At 44.0% G+C, this 24,203-nt stretch overlaps 1 protein-coding gene across 2 annotated transcripts in view; it reads left to right on the forward strand.

Annotated features, from left to right (window-relative positions):
• WNT7B (Wnt family member 7B) overlaps positions 1 to 23,537 on the forward strand; it is a 145,499-nt gene extending 121,962 nt beyond the window's left edge. For both annotated transcript variants that reach the window (XM_073567658.1, XM_073567657.1), the window contains exons 3-4: positions 13,341 to 13,612; positions 22,195 to 23,537. In XM_073567658.1, the coding sequence (XP_073423759.1) occupies positions 13,341 to 13,612; positions 22,195 to 22,674 (752 nt within the window). In that variant the 3' untranslated portion in view covers positions 22,675 to 23,537. The remainder of the gene's footprint in view (positions 1 to 13,340; positions 13,613 to 22,194) is intronic.
• The last annotated feature ends 666 nt before the right edge of the window (positions 23,538 to 24,203 follow it).

Here is a 24,203-nt window from a genome sequence, read left to right on the forward strand (position 1 = left end):
ATGGGGGAGCAGTGGAAACAGTTAAACCCAGATCCTGAGATGGTTCATAGGTCCTTATCCAATATGATAAGGTTCCAGTATAATAAATGGCCCTTATTACACACCCTGATTTTGCTTTGGGACCCAGAACCTTAAATTAAAGGTATACATCAAAAAGTGATCTAAACAGGTTTTTGTGTTAAATGCTATTTTTTATGTTTTTTGCATTTTTTCTATCTGTGTTAAAAATATAAACATAGAAATCTTAAAATTCCCACACTGACAACTGTTTTTTTTTTAGACTCTTAACTTCCTTTCAGGAAACAACACGTGTACATAGCTAAAATGAACAGACTCTGATCCTATATTTTGCATTGAATTATCTAATGAGCGCGAGCAAAGATCACTGTGAAGAGTCAGCTATGACATCACTTGTAGTGATTGGTGGATCCTGTGTTATCAGTGTTGTATGGAGGTGTTATCTCTCATTGTAGTCCTGACTGATAAGGATATTTTTGGACTTGCTGTGGAAGTGAGTAAAGAAAGCTGCCCATGTTTGCCTATCTGTCAACTCATAGTTGGATGAGACGGAGCCACTTGCCAAGGTGGGACCTACAACTATTGAACCCTCATGCATCGGACCCTTATTCTATACATTTCCAACATAAGAATACCCCTTTAAAAAGGTTGCCCCACAATAAAAATTTATCGGCTTTCCAAAGGATAGGTAATAAGTTTCTGATGTCTGTATGCTCCCTAACTGAGACCACCACTAAGGCCTCTTTCACACTTCAGTTTTTTGCAATCAGTCACAATCCGCCAGGTTTTGAAAAAAAACGGATCCTCAATTTTCTTTTGAGGATGCGTTTTTTTCCCCATCGACTTCCATTAATGGCGGATTGTGACGGATTGCCGTCCGTTGCATCCTTTTTTTTTGAGGATCCTCCAAAAGTTGCTGTCCGTCACCATCCTCAAAGATTTGAAAACGGAGCTTGCAACGTTTTTTTCTCTGGCGGATCCTCCAGACACTCATTTAACCCGAAATTCTTTCTGGGTGCCGGACAAAACAAAAAATTCTCTCTCTCTCTCTCTCTAAATTCTTCATTTTTCACAAGAAAGGGTGGTCCTGTGTACAGCATATCAATTGAGCATGGTCTCTACTGCTATGTTCAAACGCTATGGCCAGTAAATTAATTGCCAGTAAATTAAAAAATGTAATACTGAGCCATACTCTTCGGTCAAAATTTTAAAAATTTAATTTCGATATTTCTTATTTATATTTCTGACAAATCTGGATGAAAACTAACAAAGCCATTATTCTAATTCTTGTGACACGTTTCTGGACAGAGAGGGATAAAAGTGTTCAAAATGTTCTGCATATAGACATGTGTTGTCCTAATGAGGCAACCCCTTAAAAATGCACTTACCGGTAGTTATTAGGAATCAAAATAAGAACAAAAAATTCATTACCTAACCTACAACTCTCCCATTCCCTCATGGCCAGTGTTCTCTGACCATCTGATTACTGCAACCCAAAAAATGTTCATGCCCCCACAAATTTGTAAACTGTATCACAGATATGGGCCATTTTGCTCCATGATGAAATCGTAGGAAGATGTAGATGGGTCTAAGGTATTTTGTATCTTATGTTCATAGGTTTGAAAAAAAACAGTTTTGTTATTTTCTACAAGCCAATCAGATATATCCTCAATTTTTCTACTACTCCCCTCCTACTCATGCTATTTCAGAAGGGAGAAATTGCAGCTACCTCCCTCCTTTCCCTCCTTAAGTGTTCTTTTTATAGCTTTAATCTAGATGTATTCTTTTCATAACTGAGATTGTCCCCTTTATTTACACATAAATGCGAATGATAGGCTGTTAGAAAGTGATAAAAATTCCACTTTCCCATTACATTAAATTACAGAATTAGATTTATTCACATATACTACTGATTTATTTAAAACAATTATACAGATCAGTACAGTTTCATTCATGTTTGTGTATTTTAGATGTAGTGAAATTGGCATATAGGAATTCAGGAGTAAAATTCAAGGGGATGGTAATGGGGTTAAACATCACCCCTTGCGGAAGAGAAGTGTAGGAAAATGTCCATTTTTATAGCTCAGTTTAATGTGCCAATATTATGCAATCTCTTCAGGGAAGAAAAGTCTTCAAGAGTTAATGGATGTTTCTGCATGACAGAGTTTACGGCACTTGGATAGTTCAGGACTTCAGATTCAATCCTGATGTGATGGATGTTGTCTCACATCAACACCTCATCTGTGGCTTTCAAAGAAATCTTCTTAGAAGCAGTGGTGCCTGTGATCCTAATTAGCTCCATAGCCTTTTCCAATACATGACATCATAACAGCCAATCCTGGTCTCTACCTTCAAGCTCCTTCCCTCGGATATGCTCTCTAGAGCATGCAAGAAAGGTCTTAGTGGTTGATGGTCCTTAATGTTTTTGAGCTGTGTGTGGCGCACATGATGTATTAGTGCTGTTTTTTAGCTTTTACAAGCAGTTGAAATATCTCATGTGGTTGAAAGGAAGGCCGGTCCACACTCCTAAAATAATGGGAGTCATACCCTTCCTGGCATCGTGATACCTTCTTGAGAGAGCTGGAGAAAGCATAGGTCCACAAAGCCCAAAATCCTTATACACCAAATATTCAAAATTTAGTATTTTATGGCTTTAAGGATTTTTTTTTTTAGAACGTCATCATTTCCTCCATCATATTTTAAGAAGACGAATTCTGGGAAAAAAAAAAAGATTCCCATTTCTAGGAGAAGAAAATTTGAATTTGGAGTCTGTGATTGAATTTTTGTAGATTTTTATGACTTTCGATAGGCCATACAAGAGGCTTCCTCTTCCCGTTACCATGACTTGATTTTAGTTTTTGATCAGTTTACTCTATTGCCTACAATACTGTTTTTCCTAGGATTGTTCACAAAGTGGACCAAGGAAGAGAAGATGCGTATGTAAATTTGGGGAACATACTGGACAGCTCGGACCATTACACCATTAAAGAGGGGAGTGGCTTTCACATGTCGACACAATTTTGGATTGTATAGGTTGAAGGACCACGAAAAACTGTGCCAAGTATGTAAAAATGGCAAACATTTTTGGCATATTAGTTTTCTTTCCTTCTTACACCAACACATGCCTGGTGTACATGTACACTAATATTTTACTCCACATTTGGTGCACTTTTTTGAAAAATTTAGTGTACCAGTTTTTTACATACCCAATCCATAAATAATTAGTATCATTTTGGAACAGTACTGAATACTCCACATTTTTGGTGACAAAAGTCTTGCACATGGGGGCAAAGTTTTCCAATGTATATATCTTTTTGGGTTGAACAGAAAGTCTCCATGTGAGGACACACTGAATGTTTTGGCAAAAAAGGGGCTTCAGGGTTGTGCTGAGTGTGACTTTCCACCACTTTCCATACCGCGTAGAACTACGGACACATTTTTTTTTATATCTTTCCCCATTTATCTAGTTTGGTTTCCAACTTTTCGAAGGGAAAATGTGTTGCTGTTTTTTTTTTTGTAATATGGGCATGCTTGATAAGTAGACATTTTTGAGTGTAGTCATGTTGCAAATATGTGTGTGTTTTGGTTACAGACTTCTCTGAATTTTATTCGTACTCGCATCTGCAGCCAGGATTTTGCCACTTTTGAATCCTGAATGGGGTTTTCGAGAGAACGGCTGAAGACTGCCAGGGCATGTTTAACATTTCTGTAATACCAAAGTCATCTTTTTATATTTAACATTTGATGAGGAGTGGTGAGGAGGAATCGTGGAAACTAATGTATAATAAGCTATGAAAAAAATGCATGCAGTCAGTCATCGACTTTACCCAGAATTCCTGGCACGAGCAGCCGACTGTCAGACCTTGGCTCGTACCATCGAATGAATTAGAAAACTGAGCCTCTATGTATAAATGTTTAAAGGTTTTCTTCCACTCCTTGGATTTGACATGGGTAATTCGGTAGGCGCAGGATGGTACTGAAAATTGCTACTGACGAAAAGGAATCACTGTATATTTTCAATAGTATGGATATGCTAAAAACAAGAGCAAAAATAATATTTTAAATTAAACGCAAAAGGATTTGTTACATCGCTCATGACTAATAGTCATTAAGTTTTCATAATTATAATATGGGCAAAATAGACCTTTGCCTTATTTAGGGACATGTGTTGACTCTCTGGTCGTAAAATCTCCTTCCTAGTCTCGTAGTTGTTGGTTGTGGTATTAATTGATACTGTTAATTAGCACTGTATGGTACTACTAAATAAGCAATATTTTGTGGAAACGGAATGGCATGGTAATTTGGTATTATAGGGGGAGTATTGCTATGGCATGCTAGGACATCGGGGGACACATCGGAAAGGTCTGTTTTCTACTTCCCCAATTGTAAAGTATTGTGGATATGTCATATCAACTGAGCTTTCCAAAATGTCTAATAGATGCCGTTCCCACCTGTTAGACAAGCACCCATGTCGAGAAAGACTCTGTCCTGCCTTGGCAGCTTCTGTATTCCCTGAAGAATAGAATGGATTGGTTCAGTGGAGCGAAGCCAACTCTTTCTAATGATTGGTTCCGTGGACAGAAGCCAACTATTTTTTCTTCGTTTATGGTTGCCACCTCGTTAGGTGGGACAAGGATTGGGAGACTAAAGACTACTCTAAGACCACAGAGTCACACCAACCCAGGGCAGGTGGAAGAAACCCTTCAAGAATTTATATTTGGGTCCACGAGCTTTAGATAACTTTTTACATTAGGACAATCCAAAACCTAAGGAGTAACCTAAAGGTCAAATTCTGTCTCAAACTCGATGTCACGGGAGGTCGAAACTAACTCTTTACGTTTACAAAAAAGTCAATTCTAGTCCATGTCTGCTTTATTTTTTTTATGTAAGACTTCTCTTACATTTCTTAAATATTTTCAGTGTGCACACTACAAGTGCCATTTTATCCGCCGTGCATTCTACGACAATGTATTAGTGGCCCCGTATGACACATTACATACAGCGCTGTTTATGTTGGTCTGAGTAGATGAAGAATGTGCACTAAATGACAGTGACAGACTCATCTCTTTCAGATGTTCTTGCATGACAGTGACATTACGTACCTTTCAAGTCATAGAGGAATGAGAAGGATTTCAGATATTCATCGTACGTAAATACTCTCGCTTAGGAATCTGAACCTAGATGTTTTGCTTCTCATCCTGTCAGATTGTAAAAGTCGGTCCCAGCAAAGTGGGACTTGAACCCATAACATATTGTGGAGATACACCTTTCAGTTGCTATAGCTTTGGTTGAGGTTGAACCTCATATTGGTCTTGATTCTCTTCAATCACTACCATGAAAATGAATTGTTTGGATAGAGTTGTTATAACGTGAGTGTCTTCTGAAAATGGTGCTAAGGTGGTAGCAATAACAAGTGCCAATATAGTGGAATATGATAGTGACCACTAAGTCCAGGAATGGTCATCCTATGTACTGTCCAGGCTCGGTCTGGCCTGGCGAGGTACCGAGTAAATGCACGGTGGGCCCCGAGGGTCGCTGGGAGCCCTTTAAAAATGCTGCCCCTTTAAGTGCGTGGGCCCTTTAAAAGCGTGTCCCATGATTTGAAGGGACGCGCGCGTGCACATACAATAGTGCGAGGCGGCGGGCCCAGCATACCCCCGTCTGAGGCGCTGACGCGGCGTCGGGCGACCCCCTTGCTGGCTCTGGGTCTCTCTGATGACTCACCCAGCCCCAGGACCTTGCCACGTGACGTCAGCGCTGTTCTTGATGGGCGGTGAAACGCCCCGCGCTCTGCTTTCCGGCTCTGTAGCTGGCTGACTAATAGCATAGCAGCCAGCGTGTGAGAAAAGAGGACGCCGCCGAGCTCCGCTCTCCCTGCTGCTGCTCCCGCTCCTACTCTGCTCTGGTCCGGTGAGTAGAGTCTAGAGTGAGTGGGTGACGGGTGGTCTGTGTCCCTGGAGAGGAGGGGAAACAAAGTCTCCAGGGTAGAGGCCAGAGGGGTCCGGAGGAGGAAAGAGGGGTCTGGAGGAGAAAGAGGAGGCCAGAGGGGTCCGGAGGAGGAAGAGGAGGCCAGAGGGGTCCGGAGGAGGAAGAGGGGTCCAGAGGAGGCCAGAGGGGTCCAGAGGAGGAAGAGGAGGCCAGAGGGGTCTGGAGGAGGAAGAGGAGGGAAGAGGAAGAGGCCAGAGGGGTCCAGAGGAGGAAGAGGAGGCCAGAGGGGTCCGGAAGAGGAGGGAAGAGGAAGAGGAGGCCAGAGGGGTCCAGAGGAGGAAGAGGAGGCCAGAGGGGTCTGGAGCGGCCAGAGGAGGCCAGAGGGGTCCAGAGGAGGAAGAGGAGGCCAGAGGGGTCTGGAGCAGGAAGAGGAGGGAAGAGGGGTCCGGAGGAGGAAGAGGAGGCCAGAGGGGTCAGGAGGAGGGAAGAGGGGTCCGGAGGAGGCCAGAGGGGTCGGAGGAGGAAGAGGAGGCCAGAGGGGTCCAGAGGAGGAAGAGGAGGCCAGAGGGGTCCAGAGGAGGAAGAGGAGGCCAGAGGGGTCCGGAGGAGGAAGAGGAGGCCAGAGGGGTCCAGAGGAGGAAGAGGAGGCCAGAGGGGTCCAGAGGAGGAAGAGGATGGAAGAGGAAGAGGAGGCCAGAGGGGTCCAGAGGAGGAAGAGGAGGCCAGAGGGGTCCAGAGGAGGAAGAGGAGGCCAGAGGGGTCCAGAGGAGGAAGAGGAGGCCAGAGGGGTCCGGAGGAGGAAGAGGAGGCAGGAGGCCAGAGGGGTCCAGAGGAGGAAAAGGAGGGAAGTGGAAGAGGAGGCCAGAGGGGTCCAGAGGAGGCCAGAGGGGTCTGGAGGAGGAAGAGGAGGCCAGAGGTGTCTGGAGCAGGAAGAGGAGGGAAGAGGGGTCCGGAGGAGGCCAGAGGGGTCCAGAGGAGGAAGAGGAGGCCAGAGGGGTCCAGAGGAGGAAGAGGAGGGAAGAGGAAGAGGAGGCCAGAGGGGTCCAGAGGAGGCCAGAGGGGTCTGGAGGAGGAAGAGGAGGCCAGAGGTGTCTGGAGCAGGAAGAGGAGGGAAGAGGGGTCCGGAGGAGGAAGAGGAGGCCAGAGGGGTCAGGAGGAGGGAAGAGGGGTCCGGAGGTGGAAGAGGAAGGAGGAGGCCAGAGGGGTCCAGAGGAGGGAAGAGGGGTCCGGAGGAGGCCAGAGCGGTCAGGAGGAGGCCAGATGGGTCCGGAGGAGGAAGAGGAGGCCAGAGGGGTCCGGAGGAGGAAGAGGAGGCCAGAGGGGTCCAGAGGAGGAAGAGGAGGGAAGAGGAAGAGGAGGCCAGAGGGGTCCAGAGGAGGCCAGAGGGGTCTGGAGGAGGAAGAGGAGGCCAGAGGTGTCTGGAGCAGGAAGAGGAGGGAAGAGGGGTCCGGAGGAGGAAGAGGAGGCCAGAGGGGTCAGGAGGAGGGAAGAGGGGTCCGGAGGAGGAAGAGGAAGGAGGAGGCCAGAGGGGTCCAGAGGAGGGAAGAGGGGTCCGGAGGAGGCCAGAGGGGTCCGGAGGAGGCCAGAGGGGTCTGGAGGAGGCCAGAGGGGTCCGGAGGAGGAAGAGGAGGGAAGAGGGGTCCGGAGGAGGAAGAGGAGGCCAGAGGGGTCCAGAAGAGGAAGAGGAGGCCAGAGGGGTCTGGAGGAGGGAAGAGGGGTCCGGAGGAGGCCAGAGGGGTCCGGAGGACGAAGAGGAGGCCAGAGGGGTCCAGAGGAGGAAGAGGAGGCCAGAGGGGTCCAGAGGAGGAAGAGGAGGCCAGAGGGGTCTGGAGGAGGAAGAGGAGGAAAGAGGAAGAGGAGGCCAGAGGGGTACAGAGAAGGAAGAGGAGGCCAGAGGGGTCTGGAGCAGGAAGAGGAGGGAAGAGGGGTCCGGAGGAGGAAGAGGAGGCCAGAGGGGTCAGGAGGAGGGAAGAGGGGTCCGGAGGAGGCCAGAGGGGTCCAGAGGCGGGAAGAGGGGTCTGGAGAAGTAAGAGGAAGCCAGAGAGGTCCGGAGGAGGAAGAGAAGGGAAGAGGGGTCCAGAGGAGGAAGAGGCCTGTGCTGTATATCATGTGGGGCTGTGCTGTATACCATGGTGCTGTATACCATGTGCTGCATACCATGTGATGCTGTGCTTTATACCATGTGGGGCTGTGCTGTATACCAATGGGGGGCTGTGCTGTATACCAATGGGGGGCGTGCTGTATACCAATGGGGGGCTGTGCTGTGTACCATGTGGGCCGTGCTGTATACTATGGCGCTGTGCTGTATACCAATGAGGGGCTGTGCTGTATACCAATGGGGGGCTGTGCTGTATGCCATGGTGCTGTGCTATATACCATGTGGAGCTGTGTTATATACTATGAGGCTGTGTTATATACCATGGGGGGTACATTATACATTATATTCTATGGGGGAGGCTGTGTTATATAATATGGGGGCTACATTATATTCTATGGGGAGGTGGGCTGTATTATATTCTATTCGGGGCTACATTATATTCTATGGGGGGGCTGTATTATCTTTACTATATTCTATGGTGGTGATCGCATCATTCTATGAAGGGGCTACATTATACTATATGAGGAGGCTACATTGTATTCTACGGGGGGCTGCATTATATTTTATGGGGGCTAGATTATATTGTAGGGGGGCTTTATTATACTTCATGAGGAGGCTACATTATATTCTATTGGGGCTGCATTATACTATATGAGGAGGGCTACATTGTATTCTATGAAGGGGCTACATTACACTATATAAGGGGCTGCCATATATTCTATGGAGGGGCTGCATTATACTATATGAGGGGGGCTGCATTATATTCTATGCGGGGTTACATTGTATTCTGTGGGGTGGCTACATTATGCTCTAAGGGGTGGCTGCATCATACTATAAGAGGGGGGCTGCATTATATTCTATGGGGGATACATTATATTGTATGGCAGGGCTGCATTATACTCTGTGGGGTGGCTGCATTATGCTCTATGGGGAGGCTGCATTATGTTATATGTGGGTTGCATTATACTGTATCGAGGATTATGGGGAATACATTATACTATATGAAGAACAATGGGGTGCATTATACTATGGGAAGTGCATTGTGCTACATGGATGACTGGCGGTCTATTATACTATATGGAGCACTATGAGAAGTGTATTAAACTATATGAAGGACTGAGGAGTGTATTATACTATATGGAGGACTATGGGGCAGAATATATTATATGGGGGACATTATATTATATGGAAACTGTAGATGTGCTGCTGATAACATGATACTGTATGGGGACAGATTAATCCATTAGTGATTGTTCTGTCCCCATCATTCTTTCTCAGACGTTGGAAAGAGGCTGAGAAACAAGTGTTGAACGACTTCAATATTGTCGATCACACTGATTCAGCGTCCTGAACTCAGCACATGTAACTACAACCGAAATGCTTCTGTGTGATGTGCAATATGTTAGCATTTGAGGCCCCATTTTAAAATTGGCCTAGGGCCCCACTTTGCCTAAATCTGGCGGTTTTAGGAAGTTTCGCCCCCAGCAGTTCGCCCCCGGATTTTTCGCCCCCAGCAGTTTGCCCCTGGGTGTTTCACCCCCCAGCAGTTCGCCCCGGATGTTTCGCCCCTGGATTTTTCGCCCCAGCAGTTCGCCCCCGGATATTTCGCAATATAGGCAAAACATGGCAAAACAGGGTACACACATCCGGGGGTGAACTGCTGGGGCGAAAAATCCGGGGGTGAACTGCTGGGGGCGAAATGTGCGGGGGCGAAATGTACCTGGGGCGAACTGCTGGGGGCAAATTGCTGGGGGCAAATTGCTGGGGGCAAATTGCTGGGGGCGAACTGCTGGGGACGAAACTTCCTAAAACCGCCAGATTTAAGCAAAGTGGGGCCCTAGGCCAATTTTAAAATCTGGGGGCGAAATATCCGGGGGGTGAACTGCTGGGAGCAAAAAATCCAGGGGCGAACTGCTGGGGGCGAAACATCCGGGGGCCAACTGCTGGGGGCGAAATATCCGGGGGCGAACTGCTGGGGGCAAACATCCGGGGGCGAACTGCTGGGGGCAAACTGCTGGGGGCGAAACATCCAAATCCCAAATCTGGCCCTGGTCATACACATGACATGATGCAGCATCACAGCTCACAATCTCTGCCAGTGCCTCCTAGATAAGATACACACGCACCACTGTTATTGAGTCACCGTAGGAGGCAAAAACAGAAATGCTAGCTAAGTCCAGAAAACCAGAGAAGTTGGCAGCTATCGGATTGCAGACCCCTGAACCTATCAACACAACTAGCAGTAGCCGTGGGGGGTTCCTACGATGCCCTAGACCCCTCGATCACAGCCGGAGAAATAGCTAGGCCTAAAGAAAGAAAGGGGAAAACTAAACTGCCCCAGAGCAGACCCCAAAGCAATAGGCAGCCCCCAACATATAATGACAGTGAAGCAAGATGAAAACACTAACACAGGCAGAAAGATAGACTGAGCAAAGACGGGGCCCAATCTAGCTAGATAGGAAAGGACAGGAAGGCTGCTGTCTGCAATCCGTGAAAAACCCTATGAAAATAAGAGCCAACAGACTGACAGTGAAAAAGGCCCTGAAGACGCTAGGCTTCAAAAAGCTATGTCAGTACTCAGGAATATTCTGAAGACAGAGCTACAGGCAAAAGGAGATTCAGCTCACCCCAGCAGGGAATGGCAGAATCCAGAAAAGCAAGGAAAACAAAAACAAAACACTAATGCAAACAGGCAAAGCAGAAAAACTTAGCTTAGAGGAGCAGGAATCAGACTGGAGTCCTAGAAGTCCACAGAGAAATCACCCGCAGGGCAGAAGGGCGTCGGCAGCCTTATATCCAGTCCGTGACTCCACTCAGCCAGTCATCCTCATCAGGTTCAGGTGCCTGATAATCAGGCTCATTACCTTCCTTCACCAGAATAGGGAGTTCACCAGACCTCAGTGACGAAGGGGAAAATGAACTCACAACACACCACACTCTTATATGGCCTAATATGTCATATGAGGCCAGTATACCGACCGTACAGACTGCACTATCATCCTCCTGTATGCCGTACATAGGCAGAGAGTGCGGTCTGTACAGAGGCAACACTCTGTATGTCTTATAGGGGGCCTAATAGGAGGCCGACACTCAGCATGTCTTATAGGGGGCCTAATAGGAGGCCAATAGTCTGTAAGTCTTATAGGGGGCCTAATAGGAGGCCGACACTCAGTATGTCTTATACAGTAGGGGGCCTAATAGGAGGCCAACAGTCTGTAAGTCTTATAGGGGGCCTAATAGGAGGCCAACACTCAGTATGTCTTATAGGGGGCCTAACAGGAGGCTGACACTCAGTATGTTTTATAGGGGGCCTAATAGTAGGCCGATAGTCTGTATGTCTTATAGGGGGCCTAATAGGAGGCCAACACTCAGTATGTCTTATAGGGGGCCTAATAGGAGGCCGATAGTCTGTATGTCTTATATGGGGCCTAATAGGAGACTAACAGTCTGCATGTCTCATAGGAGGCTTAATAGGAGGCTGACAGTCTGTATGTCTTATAGGGGGCGTAATAGGAGGCCGACAGTCTGCATGTCATATACGAGGCCAATATGCCGTACATACCGCAATATCGGCATCCTATATACTGTACATACCACACTCTCAGCCTCTTATAGAATGAATCTGTTATAGGAGACCGAGAGTGCGGTCTGTATGTGATATAGGATGCCAAGAGTACAGTGTGTATGATATATAGGAGGCTGAGAGCGTTCTCTTTTGCACACTGTACAGCTTGCTAAAAGGCACACGTTTTGGTGGGAGAGGCCCAAAAATGAACACATAATAAAACCATTTATGGTAGCCATGGGGTGGGCCCCTAGAGTCAATTCCCCTGGTGGGCCCTAGGCACCCCAGTCCGACCCTGGTACTGTCACACTTGTAGATGATGATAAACTGGTGGCCCCAACTAGAACAAAGATGGTGGGGTGGTGTCTATCAGCTCTAGGAATGGCCACCATGTATGATTTCAAGCCAATATGATGGTGGCCCAAGCAAATGCCAGGATGGTGGAGTGGTGCCTACCAACTACAGGAATGGACACCTTATATGTACACTTGTAAAAGATGATTATGCGGTGGCCCTAGTAAGTACAAAGATGGCAGAGTGATGCCTATCAGCTCCAAGAATGGACACAATAAGACGATAAGGTGATGGCCTCAACAATTGAAAAGATGGTGGAGTGGCTTCTAACAGCTGCAAGATTAGATACTTTTACATTCATAACTAAATTCATTCCTTCTATTGCTAGGCAGTGCCACGCCTTTATAATGGATAATGCAGGTTAACAGTGGAGCAGTTATGGGACTTGTATTGTTATTTTATTAGCTTCATGCTCTGAGCCTTGGGCAAGGCTATTAAAACTTCCAGCAGTCTATTTCTCATTGCCAGTTATAGGTTTAACCTATGCAGGTTCATTTCCAGCTTCCCAACTCTAATTTGCGCAGCTTGTTTATTCGTGCCCTTGAACACAGCTTGTGTTTTAACCACCTGGCTGCCTCTCAGTTTTGTTCCTGACCTTGACCTTCTGGTTGTAACCCAACTTTATGACTATTTTCTGCCAGCCAGCTCCACTGGCCAGCAGCCACTCCATTGACTCAAATCAGGTGCCCCTGTGCAAGTCCAGACCCCTGTATAGGGATTGAAGGATGAACGTCACGTTTCCCCTGGGACCTGTTAGAGTAGTTGCAAAAAGCCTGTCCGTGGAAGCACTATGAAGAGTTTCCATCCTTTTACTGACAGTAAACTCCTAAAAAATAAGGTGGCAGCCCCAACATGTGAAATTGTAAAGATGGGCTGGTGTTTAAAAGCTCCAGAAATTAACAACCTATGTGTAAACTACTCGATAATGATAAGGTGGTGATCCCAGCAAGTGTGACATGGGGTCTACACCCTATGCGTACGCTCCTAGACAATGGCTGCAGCAAGTGCAAAGACGGTGGGGGTGGTGTCTTCTAGCTCCCGAAATGGACAGCCTATGTGTACACTCCTAGACGATAATAACGTGATGGCCCCATCGAGTGTAAATATGGTGGGGTGATGTCTACTAGCTTCAGAAATAGACATTGTATGTGTACACTAGCTGATGGTAATGTGGTGACACCAGCAAGTGCAAAGATGGTGAGATAATATTTACTAGATTCAGGATGGACATACTATGCACAGTGTACAGTCCTAGGCAATGACAACTGAATTTAACTTGCAGAATTTGAGAAGAATGGTTGACAGTACTTATCTTGTATTATTTTTCATAGTTATTTTTTCTTATGTTCATGAAGCTTTTGTGTTTTGTCACTGTAGGTAGCAGGGAGGCCGCCTTCACCTATGCCATCACTGCCGCTGGTGTAGCACATGCTGTGACCTCCGCCTGCAGCCAAGGAAATTTCAGTAACTGTGGCTGTGACCGAGAGAAACAAGGCTACTACAATCAGGAAGAAGGCTGGAAATGGGGAGGATGTTCTGCCGACATCAAATATGGCATTGAATTCTCCAGGAAGTTTGTGGATGCCAGAGAAATAAGAAAGAGTGCCCGGCGGCTCATGAACCTTCACAATAATGAGGCTGGAAGAAAGGTATTCTAGATCAGGGTAAACAAGTCACATTTATTGGCCGATGATACGGGGGAACTTTTTGCCATCTACTCAGATACAGTGCCTCAAAAACATTATACCTTACATAAACCTCCTTTGACCTATGCTTTGGTACACCTCTTGAGTAACCTGGTAAGACCTCCTTCTCACTTAGGACTCGGAGGTATTCATCTTTGTACCTCATGTTCTAGAAGAACATGCAAGAGTTGTCCCACAGCGTGCCAAAGGGATTGGGTACAGACAAAATTTCCAACCATCCTGGAACAATTGGGAGATTAATTGAAAAAGGGGAGACCTCCCAAACTTCAGTCAAACTCGTTAACCTAGTAAGAAAGCAGATTTCTGAAGATCTGGCGGGCCCCAATACATGTTCATGGGGTGCAATTGGCTGTCTGAAAAGAGGGAGTGACTGTATGGACAAATTTTGGCAACTTGCAAAGCTGTACAATCACTTGTCTCCTGGATGACCATGCTAAAAAGTTGGCAAGTAATGTATACATACATATTACTAAGATGCCCAATGCCCTACCATCTTGTCTACAGCCTCTTTAGCTATAGGACTCTCCCATACAATAGTTGGCAACCTTCGTACAGTTACTGGCGGCAAGCCCTCTCTATCACAGAGAAAAGCAATATAATTTAATATTAATAAAAATTGGAGGGGTTACGGCCCATAATTTATTTATTTGGTTTACACATTTTGTTTCCTGGTTAATATTTGTAGCATTATTAACAATAAACTATGGGGCCATTACACCATGGTCTGATAGAAGTTAGATTTGACTTCGACGACTCCGCTTGGCTTAGGCAATTACAGAGTTCGACTGAAGAAAGGGCTCAAGTCCATCAAGTTCAACTAGAGCCGTAACTTGAATATTCTAGGCCCCAATGTAAAAATATGTACTGGGTCCCAAGTCAAACATTCTCAGGAGATAAAAAATCTTATTTTTTTCACGTCGTAAATAGTTCTATTCCAAGTTTGTTGATTTGTATCTCAAACACGTCTCATTGGAACCCACCACCAGGGTTGGACTGGCACCCCGGAGTGTTGGACAATCTTCAGGTGGACCTAAAAATAATATGATCCTAATAAAACAACATCCCAATGGTCCACTAAAAGTCAACCTCATTTGAAGATGACTTTGTGCCAATCACTTGCCATCAATTTCTTTAACCTATTAGATCTTATTAGAGCCATGCATATAGATGATGAAGACCCCTCAGAATCCTCTCTCACAGAACCCAAGTCCAACCATTTATCTTCTCCACTTGGGGCAAATTTTTGGAGGCTTCTTAATATGAAGACATACATCCCTGCCTTAATATTGGCAGATTTTAGGTACCAGATCCTGGCAGCCATATTGGTTGCCATTCTAATATCTATAAGTAAAGATAGCGTAAAAACAAAAAGCTAAATAAATGTGTAATAATGATGATGTAAAGTGGTTCTCCACTTTTTTCCAATCCCTACTTGTAAGAATGATCTTTTGATAATGTCCTGATTACAAGAACGTGAGTGATCATCTGAAATCAGTGAGGAAACCAGACAGTAAGTGTTTAATTTCCCTGCACTGCCCCCACAGGGAAAGTTAGGTATTACACCAGGCCTATGCAAATCAATAGGAGTTTTAGCCCTCCAAACTTAGAGATGACTGTCGGATCTTCTCCCCAATTTCGTAAAGAGATAAGAAACCTGAACAGGAAATAACAAAAAATTAGGTATATGAAAATGGATTTTCTGTACTGGACAACAACTTTAAGAACCCAGTTGATCTGTGCACATGAAATGATTTTGTCTGAAACCAAAAGGACCACACAGATCTGACCTTTTCGACCTCTAACCTCCAACTACAAGACCTAACTACATGGTCAGGAAAGGGGTTAATGACTTAAGTATCCCTCTAAAAATGTCTAACAGGGCTCTGAGGGTGTGAAAGGTGAAGTACAGCGGTAAATAGTGACGGCAGAATGCCAATCATTTGCCTAGAGCGAGTAGCCTCATCTTCTGAAAGAGCTGCAAAAATTACTGTTGTGACGGCGTTGACCTGTCACCGAAACAATGGCTCTCGTTACATAGCGAGGCAGCAGAGATCTAGTGTGATGGGTTTGGACAGGGGAATTTACACCTTGGCCTTGTTTTGCTCCTGTGTGCAGAATGTGCCCGCCCTGACCCCATAGCTTAGTGAAATGGAGTTGATGAACTTGTGACAATCATGATGGTGGAAATGTCAAGACATAGGTACTCACTCTCCTGGTGGAGATCTAGTCGGAAAGAGCAATGCCTTCAGGGAAAAATTATGTAAATTAAAATCTGTAAGTTAATATCTGACCCTTTTACCCCCTAACGGGCAGAGTGTTTTGTTCCTAAATAACCTGTCAATTGTTAAAGCGGTGATCTAACAGCCAAGTTTTTCCAATTTTTCTTTTCTGTGACACATACAACTGTTTATTTTTGAAACTTATAAATTTTGGGGGGAGATTTGTGTTTTATATATTTTTTTCTGTTTTTATGTATATGGCCCCACTCCCACCCAAGTATTATACATGACACATGGTAGGTGTGATGGCCCCATTACAGATTAAGTTCCAAGTTCTTTGAGTTACGCCTTTGGAGAACTCTTTGGTGCGCCGTTGGACTAGTCCGACCCTGTCTACTTGGTGTCTTTCCGCCATAAATCAGCCTAGCTATAATTCAGACGGTGGAATCTGTAAACTGTGATCCTATAAAACGTCTCATGAAATTTTTTATTGCTTATATTTCTTAGGTGGCATTTCTCTCAACATAGGCCTAAGGCGTTTCCACCTGCCCTGGCGCTACCTGCCGGTTTACCTGCCGTCATCCAAATTTATAGAACCCTTGACAAGTCCTTACCCCAAACTGCAGCCCCCGCTGACAAGTACCTGCCTGAATAGACCGCAGGCCGTTAATAATGCCTGTATGATTACAATAGAAGGTGTCTGGATATTTGTAAAATGTATAATTATCCGGAGCAGCTCGCCCGGCTGAATTCTGCATAGAATTCCTCGCATACATGTCATTTTTTATTAGTCGAGGGCTGAGCTCATAATAATGGTGATTGACATGTAGCAGAAGGCTGTTATTTTATGTCTGCTAGGCACATACAAAAAGCCGTGTAAATTCTGCTGCAGTCAACATCTGTTACAGGAATGCGCTCCCTCCCTCCTCCCCAAATGATCAGGGCGGCCAAAAAAACAGATAAGCAGGTACAGTAAGATGTTGCCAGGCAAAGCGAGAGACAGGTATAAAATCTTAGCTTTGCTTTGGAAAATGTAAAAAAAAAAAAAAAAAAACTGTGAAAAAAAGCTATCAGCAGGTGTTTGATTTTCCTGCAGCACCTCCGCAGGGGAAATGAAGTATTACATGTTTGGCTTTTAAAGTAGTATATGAAAATAATGAGTCTTCTGGAGAAAGACATGAACTTTGTAGCTGATTCCCATTCTTATTATTTGATTGAGGTGCTTATAAGGGATCCCTTTGTTAACACAGGGTGCCCAGATTACTAAATATCGATGGTACAAATATCGGTGGTACACTTAGCATCCAAATCAAATAAAAATTATTCATATGGACTTTATACATTTTCCGAAATCGTTATCTATAGATATATCTTTATATGATCTGTTGTAGATATATATATATACATACACACACACATTATATACTGTACAGACAAAAAGTTTGGACACACCTTCTCATTCAAAGAGTTTTCTTTATTTTCATGACTATGAAAATTGTAGATTCACTCTGAAGGCATCAAGACTGTGAATTAACACATGTGGAATTATATAATTAACAAAAAAGTGTGAAACAGCTGAAAATATGTCTTATATTCTAGGTTTTTCAAAGTAGCCACCTTTTGCTTTGATTACTGCTTTGCACACTCTTGGCATTCTCTTGATGAGCTTCAAGAGGTAGTCACCGGAAATGGTCTTCCAACAGTCTTGAAGGAGATCCCAGAGATGCTTAGCACTTGTTGACCCTTTTGCCTTCACTCTGCGGTCCAGCTCACCCCAAACCATCTCGATTGGGTTCAGGTCTGGTGACTGTGGAGGCCCGGTCATCTGGCGTAGCACCCCATCACTCTCCTTCTTGGTCAAATAGCCCTTACACAGCCTGGAGGTGTGTTTGAGGCCATTGTCCTGTTGAAAAATAAATGATGCTCCAACTAAACGCAAACCGGATGGAATAGCATGTCGCTGCAAGATGCTGTGGTAGCCATGCTGGTTCAGTATGCCTTCAATTTTAAATAAATCCCCAACAGTGTCACCAGCAAAGCACCCCCACACCATCACACCTCCTCCTCCATGCTTCACGGTGGGAACCAGGCATGGAGAGTCCATCCGTCCACCTTTTCTGCGTCGCACAAACACACGGTGGTTGGAACCAAAGATCTCAAATTTGGACTCATCAGACCAAAGCACAGATTTCCACTGGTCTAATGTCCATTCCTTGTATTCCTTAGCCCAAACAAGTCTCTTCTGCTTGTTGCCTGTTCTTAGCAGTGGTTTCCTAGCAGCTATTTTACCATGAAGGCCTGCTGCACAAAGTCTCCTCTTAACAGTTGTTGTAGAGATGTGTCTGCTGCTAGAACTCTGTGTGGCATTGACCTGGTCTCTAATCTGAGCTGCTGTTAACCTGCGATTTCTGAGGCTGGTGACTCGGATGAACTTATCCTCCGCAGCAGAGGTGACTCATGGTCTTCCTTTCCTGGGGCGGTCCCTCATGTGAGCCAGTTTCTTTGTAGCGCTTGATGGTTTTTGCCACTGCACTTTGGGACACTTTCAAAGTTTTCCCAATTTTTCGGACTGACAGACCTTCATTTCTTAAAGTAATGATGGCCACTCGTTTTTCTTTACTTAGCTGCTTTTTTCTTGCCATAATACAAATTCTAACAGTCTATTCAGTAGGACTATCAGCTGTGTATCCACCAGACTTCTGCAGAACACAACTGATGGTCCCCACCCCATTTATAAGGCAAGAAATCCCACTTATTAAACCTGACAGAGCACACCTGTGACGTGAAAACCATTTCCGGTGACTACCTCTTGAAGCTCATCAAGAGAATGCCAAGAGTGGGCAAAGCAGTAATCAAAGCAAAAGGTGGCTACTTTGAAGAACCTAGAATATAAGACATATTTTCAGTTGTTTCACACTTTTTGGCTAATTATATAATTCCACATGTGTTAATTCATAGTTTTGATGCCTTCAGAGTGAATCTACAATTTTCAGAGTCATGAAAATAAAGAAAACTCTTTGAACTTTTGGTCTGTACTGTATATATATATATATATATATATATACACACTGTATATACACACACATACACACAGGTACTGTCAGAGTAAATATATCAACTTTATGTAGATATAGCTGTATATATATGTATCAATATAAATACAGATATTCACAGTAAATGTATATAGTGTATATGTATACAAACACATATACATGTTTATGCACATATACAGTGTGTGTATTTATTCATTCTGACTGTTCCTCGTGGGAGGGACATGGGAGGAGCTTTCTACAGACCTCATTGTTGCCACCTAATAGGATTCCACACAGTCTAAGCTGCTCAGAGGAGTGGATGAAGGGAAGTAACAGCCTCTCTTATCATTGTTTTGGTTCCGAAAAATAATTGTCACTATCCAAATTCAATTGGCTCTTATTTTAGAATTTCTTTAACTTACGGTCTTATAACGTCTATAATACTCCCCCCTCTATGTACAATAATAGAATTCTGTGCAAGTAGAAAGCTGAAGATTTGGACAGTCTTGAACAAGAATATAAAAATATTTGAAAACCGTTCGATATCTCTGCTTGTTTACAGTGAACTGAAACATTAACTCTTCATTTGAAAGGTTGAAGACCTGTCCTAACCTAGCTTCTCTAGGAATAGTAGGTTTAGGTGCATATAAGTGGCACAACTCAATAATCTAGGGCCCCACTACGAATTCCAGAACAAGGCCACTCCCTCCTTGTGTCTTGCTCACGTCTAGGTCTTCACACCTGCTTTGCGTTTCAGTGCTGTATTTGGGCACCCGGAATGCAGTACATTAGCCTTAGGCAGAGCGGTTGGAGTGTAAATGTGCCTTGTGCATTGGAGCATCATATGTATTTCTGCATGTGAGGGCTTGATACTTGATTAATACATCTGTAGCATAAAAGAGGTCACCGTAGCTAATGGGTTTTTCATATGTAATCAGGAGACCCCTGGCAACCACCACTGAACCTGGTGCGCTAACGCTATATACACCTTGGCTTTAGGCCAGAGGTGGGAATTCTGCCTCCTGAGCCAAACATGGTATTGATATTCCTCACCCGGCATCATTTTCTGTGGAATCCAAATTATGAGGGTGCCAAACCCTTAGAAGTATTAGATTACGGCTTAGAAAAATCATTCTGTACCAGCTTTGTGGTTCCTTCCGGGATGAAGTTGCAAGTGTATGATGTTGAGCAGAAGAATTAGGGCATACACAATAGAGGAACAGGGGTTTGCTAGGATTAGGCTCCTCACTTATTAGAGGATCAACTAGTTATGCTAATTGCTGGACGTCAGCCACCAATTCTGTCCAAATCTCCCGGTGGTCTTCTCTTTCCACGTAGAGAAGACCATATAATCATGTGATGGCCAATTGCCACCTCGACTGGTGATGTGACAAATGATGACCCTGCTTCAATATTTCCAACTTTTATTGGTTCTGAAAACAATGTATAATGGAATATGTAGTGGTTCGGCCAGCTCTTCCCATGCCACTCCTGTGCATGGTCCATGTATGGTACAGCAGTTCTTCTACATTAATTTTTCTAATTTGTGTTGCCGCATTTTGGCCTCACAAAGTTGGGCCTTAGGGATGTGTGATCCCTATCATAACTGGACCCGATGGCCTGGAAACCAAAAACCTAGGTCCTACAATAGGCACTATATAATTGTATCACTTTGGCACTACACAACCGTTTTAACACATTAGTGGGCCCAGTTAAAAAAATATCTTAAGTGGATCCCCTCCTAACTCTTACCTAAAAAGGTTCAGACTCCCTAACTAGAGTTGTAGCTAAGTTATCCTTCACCCAAGAGAGTAAATTGCTTTACAGATGCCCCCTGGAGCCCTAAAGTTACATCAACAGATTCCCACCATACTTCCTCAAATGCATACTTGCCTACTTCTGAAGATTTTAGCCATTCCATTTTTATGAAGCCACTTCCTCTACACATATTAGCTTAATCTTCACATCCAGTTTCATGCCTACCTGAATAAAGAGATACCAGTGATCCTGGGGAATTTTTCAGGCAGGTTTGCTGTTTTGGGAGTCTCTCCTTATTCTATGAGCCATTCAGGAGAGTTCAAAAGTATGTTCAAATATACTCCACATTACTTGTTGCAAATGTCCCAATCTCAGGATAAGGAAAAAGGGGGGGGGCTAAACAAGCTATCACCTATTTACAGGATTGGTGGTAACTTATTGATCGGAGGGCTCTAACTGATGGGCAGAGTGTGGAACTTTTATGCTCGTTAAAATGGAGTGGCAGTGTGCATACTTGACTGCCACTCCATCCATCCATTATGGGGCTTTTCCGAGCAGAATCATAGGAAATGAATGGAGTGGAATTCGGGTGTCTGACCTGCAGCTCCATTTTGAAACAGGGCTAAAAATTCCTTGTCGAGGTTATAAGTTCCCTAATCTGCCGATTGGTGGGGGTCCCAGCTAGATGATCCCTACCAATCAATAAATCATCTATTAGTATTTGTGATTTAATGTCCTCGAACTCGAGCTATGACGACTTGATGGATGAACACTGTGGGAAGATCGATCTTGAGCAATTCTATTTAGGTCCACCAGGGTCTTCTCTGCCGTTATTTTTATAGTATCAAGCCATCGGATTGATGGTCTTCCTCTTTGCCTTCTTCCTTCTATTCTTCTGACCATGATGTCCTTCTCCAGTGATTGCTATCTTTGTTTCCAAAGTAGGAAATTCGTAGCTTGGTGATGCTTGCTTCAAGTGACATGTCTTGTTTGATTTGTACGAAAATTGATTTGTTTGTTTTTCTTGCCATCCATAATATTGATAACATCCTTCTCCAGCACCACATTTTGAAGGCAACGATTCTTCTTCTGTCTTGTTTCTTTATTGTCCAGGATTCACATCCATAAAATTATCACCTACCCCTACCCTATGGATAAGTGATAACTTGGTTTAACCTGACAACCCCTTTAACCACTGTAGGAAGAATGGACCAGGCTGGTAATACCTCTTACCTCTTTCGTGTCGGTTCTGGAACTATTTAACTCTTCCTCTTGCTCGTCACTGCATCCCACGTCCCTGCAATTCTACACCACCACCACACGAGCACCCGCGGTAGATGCACATACGTGACCATTAGCATTATGGTCAAAGAACCCGTTATAACACTGTGATGTTCACCTTGAGCAGGATTGGGGGGCATTAAGATAATGAATAGGGTCACCACTGAGTGTGAAATCGATCAGCATAATATGGTTACAATCTATAATATAGTTGTTTTTTTTTTTCACCAAACAGGTTTTAGAAGAACAGATGAAGCTGGAATGTAAATGTCATGGGGTCTCGGGATCCTGCACCACCAAAACCTGTTGGAACACTTTGCCAAAATTTCGGGATATTGGATTTTATTTAAAAGAGAAGTACAATGATGCCGTACATGTGGAAGTGGTGAGGGCCCATCGGTTACGACAACCCACTTTTCTCACCGTCAAAAAAGTCAAAAATTACCAGAAGCCCATGGAAACGGATCTGGTGTTCATTGACCGTTCTCCAAACTACTGTGAGGAAGACAGCAAAACGGGGAGCGTGGGGACTCAGGGCCGGCTCTGCAATCGTACCTCCCCGCATGTAGATGGTTGCGACCTCATGTGCTGCGGTCGTGGATACAACACCCACCAGTACACCAAAGTATGGCAGTGCAACTGTAAATTTCACTGGTGCTGTTTCGTCAAATGCAACACGTGCAGCGAAAGGACAGAAGTGTTTACCTGCAAGTAGAGCACGACGGTGCCCATCGACCCTTACGTTACAGGACCACTACGGCGCCATTTTGCACACTTAATTTTCTTTTTTGAAGAAAATTAGACCCTTTTGATACAGGCAGGGAAAGAATGCTTCGTTCATTGCCAATTTCCTAGTCTACCAGGAGCATTGCACCTTTCAAGCTGGAGGGGGTGGTTGTTGTAGATAGTTTTTTTTTCCCTAAATTATACATTTTACAAAAAAAAAAGAAGTTTAAAGGAAAAATGAAAGAGAGAGGTCACGACGTTATATTACGGGACTGAGAAGGGACCAAACGGAATAAACTATAATACAAATCTCAACTATTAGCTAAACACGTTCAATGTGTATCACCTGCCAGTCACACTGGAATTATTCTAATGAACAAAAAATTTTATAATTATTAATTTATGTTTTTAATAGTATGAACAAATTCTGAGCACTAACGGGTAGCTTGTGTCTTAATTCCCTACTAAATGTTAAGCTTATAGTTGTCTGACTTACAATGAATCTTGTATATGTTATTTTTTTTTCTAATATGTGCTACTGAGGGGTCCTAAATTTATTATTTTTTAAAGTTTTTTTAATTATTATTTTTTCTTTTAATAATTGTGTTACAGAACAAAATAGAGTACCGCGTTGTACCAGCGCAGGAGCTACAAACGTTGCGGCAAATTGGTAGATCGATCCTTGTAGATTAATGATGACGTCCTTTGTCCCTCGCCATTACTCATTCGTCTGTCCACATGAGACCTCAAGCTGTTGCAGAACTTTAAGCACACCATGAATGGTATATTAAACCAACTACCTACGTACTGTACGATGTTCGGTATTTGTTCAATAAATGTTTATTTTCTAGATGTTTGGATTTAAAGGGTGAATCTTGACTTTTTGGGGGGGGGGGTTTGGCAAAAGTTTTTATAGGAACAAAAAAAAATAAAATTAGTCAAAGTATTTTTTTGGTTACAAATTAAAAAAGAAAAAAAATCTGTAGAACAACCTCCATGCTAAAAACCTAGATATAAGGAAAATAAATCCTCTCTCTGTCTCAGTTTTATATAAAAAGACTTTAAAGACGTTAATCAAACCCTCTTCATGCTAATACCATTATATACATCTGCCAGTACTGTTTTTATGGTCCTTTGGGACTTTTTTTTGCCATAGTTTTGGTTAACCTTGGTTCCTCATGGGTGTGGCTAGTATTGTCTAAGTAGGCCTTTTTACAAATTAAACTATTTCAATCTGGGCCCAGAGAGCATATAGAGAGGTGAAATATTGAAATGACATTCAAGAAAATAAAGGACGGGAACGTGCTAAACAAAACTGAGTTATAGTTTGGGTTTAAGGAAAAGGATCGTGGCACAGAGGTTGTTTGAATTCCTGTACCATGCCCCACCTATGAGGAACTGCATTAGGTTAATTTTGCATGGAATTTTCCTTTAATTGAGATCTCATAATAAGTGTAAACTCTTTTTCATATGAGACTATTGTGCAGTGCCTGACCACACTAAATATAAAGTATATAA

This window comes from Dendrobates tinctorius, unplaced genomic scaffold (genome assembly GCF_039654945.1).
Source record: "Dendrobates tinctorius isolate UK_male_01 unplaced genomic scaffold, ASM3965494v1 ptg000020l, whole genome shotgun sequence".
Taxonomy (NCBI): Eukaryota; Metazoa; Chordata; class Amphibia; order Anura; family Dendrobatidae; genus Dendrobates; species Dendrobates tinctorius.